The sequence below is a fragment of the Microtus pennsylvanicus genome, chromosome 2 (genome assembly GCF_037038515.1).
Source record: "Microtus pennsylvanicus isolate mMicPen1 chromosome 2, mMicPen1.hap1, whole genome shotgun sequence".
Lineage (NCBI taxonomy): Eukaryota > Metazoa > Chordata > Mammalia > Rodentia > Cricetidae > Microtus > Microtus pennsylvanicus.
The window spans coordinates 5,895,905-5,903,661 of NC_134580.1; the positions used below are offsets into that span (position 1 = coordinate 5,895,905).

General features: G+C 49.9%; 1 protein-coding gene across 4 annotated transcripts; it reads right to left on the reverse strand.

Annotated features, from left to right (window-relative positions):
- Positions 1-656: 656 nt before the first annotated feature.
- LOC142843027 (apolipoprotein L3-like) lies at positions 657-6,740 on the reverse strand. 4 transcript variants are annotated; one of them, XM_075959800.1, is made up of 7 exons: positions 6,722-6,739; positions 6,357-6,446; positions 5,481-5,626; positions 5,171-5,294; positions 3,606-3,692; positions 2,336-2,465; positions 657-1,970 (listed from the first exon to the last, which is right to left on the reverse strand). In XM_075959800.1, exons 5-7 carry the CDS (start codon positions 3,616-3,618, stop codon positions 1,115-1,117), a joined length of 999 nt encoding a protein of 332 aa, XP_075815915.1. In that variant the 5' UTR covers positions 3,619-3,692; positions 5,171-5,294; positions 5,481-5,626; positions 6,357-6,446; positions 6,722-6,739; the 3' UTR covers positions 657-1,114. The 4 variants fall into 4 exon arrangements, with proteins under 4 accessions (XP_075815915.1, XP_075815914.1, XP_075815916.1 ...); XM_075959799.1 differs by having other exon boundaries at positions 5,171-5,298; XM_075959801.1 differs by lacking the exon at positions 5,171-5,294.
- Positions 6,741-7,757: the final 1,017 nt, after the last annotated feature.

The window sequence follows — 7,757 nt, forward strand, 5'->3', positions numbered from 1 at the left end:
TCACAGACTGAGTCTCCTGATCACAAACTAGCCGATATATCCACCCCACAACTTGTTTGATCTCTTACTCAGACATGGCTTCCCCTCTCTCTCCAAATCACCTACTGACCCAGCTTGACACATGGAGATTGGTTTTAATTTCACCGGTCCTTCCTGCCACCCTGTCCCCTTTATGGGCTGGCCCCTCGTCAAGAGTTCTATTCCCTGTGCTGTCACCGCCACCATCCTCAGCACCTCTGTCATCATATGGAAGGTGCCCGATGGACAGAGGGGGAGTTGGTACAGCTGATGCTGGACAGAAAGGGCTGTGGTTCACAACACATTGTCCTGTGGGAGGGAGGCTTGGAGCCTCCTACTCCCAGCTCTTCCGTTTCCCTGACCTTCCCATTACTTGCCCCTGCACACCCCTCTCTGTTCATACCCACAAACCACTATGTGTCGTTAGACCCATTCCCACAATCTCTTGTCCTCTCTGGTCCCTCAGTTCAGGATGCTGTCACATCTTTCCTTGACCCTCTAGCCGTCCGTATTAACCATACAGTGAGCCACAGAAACACAAACTCCTCAACACTCAGTTCTATAGACTCACTCCCACACTCTCTGCCTTCCCAACTTTCATTGCTCATGCTGTGATGAGCACCTGACAGAAAAGCAACTGAGAGGAGAAAGCTTTATTTCGATCTACAGTTCCAGGCTATAGTCCATCACTGAGGAAGTCAAGGCTAGAAGTCAAAGCAGCTAGTCACAATGTGTCCACAGTCCAGTGCAGTGCGAAATGAATTCATGCATGCATGCTTACCGGTGCACGGCCTTCTTTTCCTTATACAGTTCAGAACCCATACCCAGAGAACAGTGCCCCCACAGTGAAGGAATTTACCCACCTCAATTAGAGTCATGAAGAAAAATCTCTCCCAAGTATGCTTACAGGACAACTTGAGGTAGACAGTCCCTCACAAAGACTCTCTTCTCACAAGATGCTAGGTTGTGTCGAGATGACAGTTAACGCTAGCTACCTCATTCCTCCTCCAACAAAATGCCTCAGTGCCCCTAATCTGTCCAGGTCTTCTCCTCTGACTGACCTCTGTGTTGTTGGGGGAGGCTGTCACTAAGGAACCTAGAAAGTCTTGTAGAACTTATCAAACTCTTTCAACTTCTCCTCTAGCTCCTGAGCGAGCGCCCGCAATTCTTTGGCTGACTCTGACTTTGCTCCGTCATATAAATGCATAGATTCTCTTACAAGGTAATACACATCTACTGCGAGGAAGACACCTGCAATGGCTGCCCCTCTGATTCGGGCCTTTTTGGTCATTGCCAGAGCAGTGCCTTCAAAGACATTCTTCACCTGACTAGCTTGTTGGGCAGAGATTCTTCCAGAAGTCATGAGGAGCTTGGCATCTGCCACTAAGTGAGGGTTGGCTCTGGCTACCCTAATGGCACGGATGTTTTGTCCCAAGGTTTTCAAATTACTGAAGAGACCATAGGACTTTACAGAAAGTTTACACACGATCTTTCCCAGGTCAAGAAGTTTCTTCATAGTGTCCATGGTGTCTGACAACAGGCGCTTGGCTTCGGCTTCATCTGACCACCTGCTTGTTTCTTCCACAACTACAGTGGCAGCACCAGTCACAGTAGCCACTGTCCCCAGCCCCACCCCAGTGGCTGAGAGCAGCAAACTGCCCCCTGCTGTCACAGGTGCCAGAGCTAGACCCAGGATGCCCAGGACTCCAGAGGCAGCGCTAGTGGTGTTGGTCACCACGTTGGAGATGGTGCAGCCCTTGTGCACCTGGTCGAGATGGTCAGCCAGAGCTCGGAGCTTCCTGATGATTTTCTCCAGCTTCCTTTTCAACTGAGGAAAATGTTCCGCAAACCTCTTCCTGTCCTGCAGTTCTTTTTGAAGCCGTTCTTTGTCCTCCACGACCGGGAGCTCTAGGAGCTGCCTCAGAGCCTTACGCAGTGCAGCTTCCTCATCTCTGTAACAGAAGAGGTCAGAGCATCAGAAAGACGGCTTGTTCGCTGTAAGATGGGTTCCCCAAGATCTATCTCATTCAAATCACAGAATTACGTTGTAGAACCAATGGGAAAGAGTTTGACTATGTGCAGGACTCTGCATTCTACAGGGTGACCACAGACACTCAATGGTTCTTAGTCTGTAGGTGTCAGTGTGTGAAGTCATGTTAAGACACACATTAGTGACGGGCACATGATAAAGACGGCTCAACTCCAGGTCTGTGCCATGACTACCAAATATTTGCTCATGGGGAACTCTGTGGGTGAGCACTGGGGTGTGGGATCAGAGTAAAATGGGGGACATTCTGAGGGATCCTGTGGAGATGACCTGGACAATTCAGCCTCTGCCACCAACACCTTCCAGGCTTCTTCTTTGGCCAACAGGAACTGCAGATCTCTTCTGCTTGCTGAGTCCTGCAGACACTCAGTGACTTCCTGGATGAAGGGTTTCCTCAATACTTGGGAAGAAAAAGAATGAGGTTAGAGGTCAGCATGGAAGAGCCTAACTGGCAAAGAGAGTATGGTACTTGATAGCCAGAGTATTCAGCATCTGCCATTGGGGCATGAATGGAGTCAGCAATGCTAGGGAATGTGTTGTGCCTTCAATTCACATATAAAAAGCCTTCTGGATGCAAACAGTTTTAGAGGTGGGCCTTTAAGAAAGAGAAGAAATGAGGATTAGATGATGTCATAAATATATGTCCCTAATCCATGGGAGTGTGGCACTGATAACAAAAAAAATAGACATCATGTGTATAATGTCATGCATGTGTGTGTGTGTCTGTGTGTGTGTGTGTGTGTGTATCCATCTATCTATCTGTCTTAGTGATTCTGAATCTCTCTAATGCTGCAAGCCTTTACTACATGTTCTCACGCTGTGGTGACCCCTAATCATAAAATTACCTTTGTTGCTAATTCATAACTGTAAGTTTGCTACTGTTGTGAACCATAATGTAAATATCTGTGTTTTCTGATGGTCTTAGATGACCTCTGTGAAAGGGTCTTTCATCACCCAAAGTGGCTTAAAGCCACAGGTTGAGAACCGCTGACCTATCTTCTTACCTATCATCTTTGATCCCTGTGTCTATGTGTCCCTTCCTCTACTTGGTCCCTTCCGGCCTCTCTGTCACCATGCACAGAGGGAAGACTATGTGCAGACTCTCAGGTAGCAAGCTCCTACTACATACCAGGAAGAGTGCCCTCACCCACACCAACCCGCTGTTTCTTTGTTGTGGACTTTGATGTTCAGACCTGAGAGAAACAGGGGTCTTTGGTCCCCCTCAGCCTGTGGGATCAAGTGATATCCCGTGTGCTGGAGAGTTTGGGGTTTCCTCAGACTTTGGGAGTTGTCCCTAAACCACGTGATTTCCTCCACTTCACCAGGCTTTCCTAACCCCCGTTAAGAGGCACAGGAGAGAGGAGGGGATCCCTGAGCATGCTCCCTAAGACAGAGTCAAAAAGGAGAACGCTTTATACCCAGGTAGCTGATACTCTGTTAGTTCATTTTGGGGACTCTCTTTCTATCCTCAACTCTACAAGTTCTCGATGCCCACACTCAGATCACACTCAGGAAAGAGCCAGAGAAGAGGAATCTATACCTTTGGAGGCCATGAGGGCTGCAGGGTCCTTGGTGCCAGGAGTGGGGTCTCTCACAGGTTTTCCTCACAACTATCTGGGAGTCTGGGCTAAAAGGAAGAGAAAAAAATTATAGGATGGAGTGGGGACAGCTTCATTGGAGGCTGGTGTCTCTGGGTTAGCAGGGCAACTAAGGTCGAATAGCACCTGGCCCTGGTCCCACCCCTGAAGGACTCAGTCCTAGGCCTCCTCTCACTCTTCCAATACCCAAGCCAGAGCAGAGGCCTCCTGTCCTGTTAGGGCCACGGAACATGGACGATCAGCTGGGTGGCCATGGGAAGGGACCTAGCCTCTTCAGAGAGATGAGGAGAAACATTCTGGTACTCGGGGTGGGAACTGTGTGCAGCAATGGTGACAATCCGTATTACATGAAGGGGTGTGATGCGTGGGTCTGGGCTGCCACGCTAAGGCTCATGGCGCTATGAAGAGAGGAAGAAACCCTGAATCTGCCCACTTGGACTGTCCTGCTGCATGCTGGCACCTAATGGTGCATCAAGAAGGTCCTGCCAGAAGCAAAGCCTTCTGATGCCTTCCCAATCTGCCAATGGGTGCTATATAAATATCAATATCTATCTTGGTAAGTCATGTCTGCACAGTTAGCTTCTTATAGTCCCAAATGTTCTGAGGTCCCTCTTGCTGGAGAGGAAGAATGAGTGTTAGTCTTTGCCAAGTAGGGCTTTACCTCCTGTTCTTCGTCCACAGACAAGGTTTCCACGGATACTCTGGACACAACTGGCCCTCACTTCCTGCAGCACACATCTAGACTCTCCTTCAAGCTTCCCCTGCCAAGCCCTGGTCCTGACAGGTTCTCTCTGCCAGCCTGGTGCAGCCGTGGATCTCCATGGTGAGCTTTAGTCATCACCGAGAATAACCACCACAGGCAGGCTCACTGGATGACGGGAGTGTCCTTAGCCTTCGGGCAGAAGACACTGACTACTCAGACACCTGCTGCTTCTGCCATGTGGGGAGGGAGGAAGGAGGCCAGGCTGTAACAAGGCCTCCCTGCCAGGACACCCACAGCTTCCTTTTGCTCCCTTACCCACAGCTGCCCTGGCCATTCCCAGGATAGTCCATATGTAACTGCGGGTCTTCATTTACCTCAGTAGCCAGACATAAGGAGGCTGATGGCAGAGGTTCTCGCTAGAGGCACCCGTATGACAGGAGAGCTCAGGTCCCTACCTCATGTGCCCTGTTTTACAGGCTACAGGACCCCAGAGGCTGTCAGGAAGAAAGACTGGCATTTGGGGTGATCTTATACTCGGGTGAAATGTCTGCCCTCTGAGTTTCCTGTCTCTGGTCACTCTGTGCTGGTGGCCTAGCCCAGTGGTCAAGCCCTTGTCCAGTGCATAGGTCCTGGGACTGGCACCTAGTGCCACAAAAGAAATGAAAGGAAAAGAGAAAGGAAAGGCCAGCTGTCCTTCATGCTTCCTTTAAGCCCCTCTTCCCACTTAATCAGCTACACACAGAGCCTCTTAGCACTGGCATCCTGTGGATGTGAGTCAGGAGGGAGGATAAGTGACCCCCAGACCTTCCATTCTGATGGCCAGCTGAAGCCCAGGCTGGGAGTGTCCTCTCCCTAGTTGTACAGAAGCTCTTCAGTGGGGCAGATAGAGGCTTTCAGTAAGTCTCGATTCCCAGTGTGTGTGGAGAATCTTCCTAGGGCAAGGAGACAGGGCTCAGGACAGCACGAACCTTGGGGATCGTTAATTAGCTCCTGGGTTCACATTCAAGCTGATTTACCCTGGACAGAGGGTCTCCTGCCTACTATAGCCCCGTCCTCTTTCCATCCCTTCTGCTATTTCCTCTTTTCTCCCCCACTGCACCCACAAGCAACTTACAGGGATCCAGGACTCTGATAAGTCTCTTCCCTCACAAGAAATGTCTCCAGTCCCATGAGGTGCCAGGACCAAGCAGGACCGTCTCATTCCATGTGCCCAGCGTGCCACTGTCTGGAGACATTCTTTGGCTATTGAGGCACTAACTTCTGAGGACATAGCCCCATTTGAGGAAAAAGTGTGGATTAAAATTTTAATAATAAAATCATTGTCGTCATCATCATCTTAAAGCTCTGGTTTTACAGGCACAGAGATAATCTCCTCTACCCCTACCTGTGGTCCGGCCTTTGACCTTGTGATAACAGGACTCAAAGAGCTAAATATGGGGTTGTACAACTTGTCCCTCCATGCCCCACACTGTGCCCTGCCCACCCAAACACACAGGACAGTCTGTCTTCCTTCTCCACCCTTCACAGGCTGGGCAGAGGCTGGGGAGGCCCAGGGGAGGCGGGCCTGTCTCCCACCTGCTCAGCCTGCTTCACTGAATCCTCAACAAGGCACCTCCATTCCCACAGGGCCTTGGCACGGACACATGGTCAGAGACACAGTGTGCGGCACAACTCCTGGGCACCTTGAAGCCCCCAAGTGGAATCTGGTCTTGGCAGCAGTAACTACCCAGGGCCAACCACAGTACACATGAACCAGTGAGCTCTGGATTGTCTGCCTGCCTTTCTCGACACCCTTCATTTCCTCCATTTCCAAAGGAGTGAGGAAGCCCCACAACAGCCACCTGCCCTGGGAGCCTGCTGGCCAGGTCTCAGGCAGACTGGCACTTCAGCAGAGCCTTGAGGACCTTGGTGATCTCCCCTGATCATCTATCTCTGCAAGAGCAGCTGGGAGTTGGAGCAGGTAGGTGGGGTTAAGAGGCCTCCAGCTTACCGAAAAATCTTCCCGTGGCTGAACTGGAATCTTCCCTGTGCATCAGCTCAGTAGCTGTACTTTAGCGTCCCAGTAAGCAGCAGCTTCCTGCTGGTTAATACCCGAAAATTGAAAGTGAAAGCCCTAACTTGCTGAGCAAAGTACAGCCCACACAATAGAATGCCCACGTCTAGGGTAACACCCAAAGTCCCACCCTCCTGACTGACCTACAGAAAGGAAAAACCTAGCTCCACATCCCAACCCCCCTCAATGCATGACACCTTGGTTGTGAATTCTCTGTGGAATTCAGGAAGGAAGACCCGACTTGACAGATTGTGGGACCTTCCATAGATCACCCTCTAAATGACCCTGCCCTGTCCACTTACTCTCTCCAGCAGAACATTTCCTCCTCCTCTTCCTCCATGTCTGCACAGCCCTCATCCTGGAGTCTGTATATGCAGACAGCCGTGCTGCTGCATTCACCAAGTCTGGCATCTGGGTATCTACCTGCATGGGTTTCTTATGCCTCCAGCTCCTGTGATGCAACCTAGAACCATCATTATTGCTTTCTCTCAGAAGCACCCGCATTCTCCACAGCAGACTCCCCTGTTCTCTTCTTGGCTCCCACAGTACTTGGGGTCAAAGTCCACTGCCTGGACAAATCTCTTGTCTCTAAGCCCAATGACTGTCGAATAGTTCTCCTTTTCTTCTAACAGAAAGAACAGCAAGCAAGGCTGGACTCCAGGGACCAACAGAGATGGAATCCTACATGTATATCCTTGGGACGTGGCCACCCCAGTCCAGCTTCTCAGAGAAAGATAGCAGGTGACACCAGCTCTTCATATGACTGCTGGGAACTCAAAATTTACTATATATTTGGAGTTTTAAAATCATCTCTAAAAAACTAAACATCTCAGTGTCTTATCAATGAACACATCATCGTTGTCGGTAATGGGGGCAGGTGTGATATTTTTACTGGTGGGAACGGGTATGTTCAGAGGTAATGGCTTCCGTACCACAGTTCAGGAACCAATCAGGACTCAAGTCAAGATCCACATTCAGAGAGTTGACACTTGGGAGCACACTTTCCTTTTTAAAGTTATTTTTTTTTCTGTAGCCTTTCTTGTTCTCATTCTTCCCTCTTTCATCTGTATGACTTTACTCAACAGCCAGAGGACACCACAGTGAGATGCAGAACCATGAAAATGTCCACGAAAGCTGTGGGCCTGCCATGATGGAGACCCACTGATCAGGGCCCAGAGAGAACTGGAGCATTAATACACAACTGAACAGAGTCAGGGTGGGGCCACAGAACCCGGCTGCAGGTTCAGCTGAAAGAGACAAAAAGGGTTTCAACCCCCAGCTATATAAGCATAGCCCATCCTGAAGATTAACTAAAGAACAATTCAATTGACCAGTAAT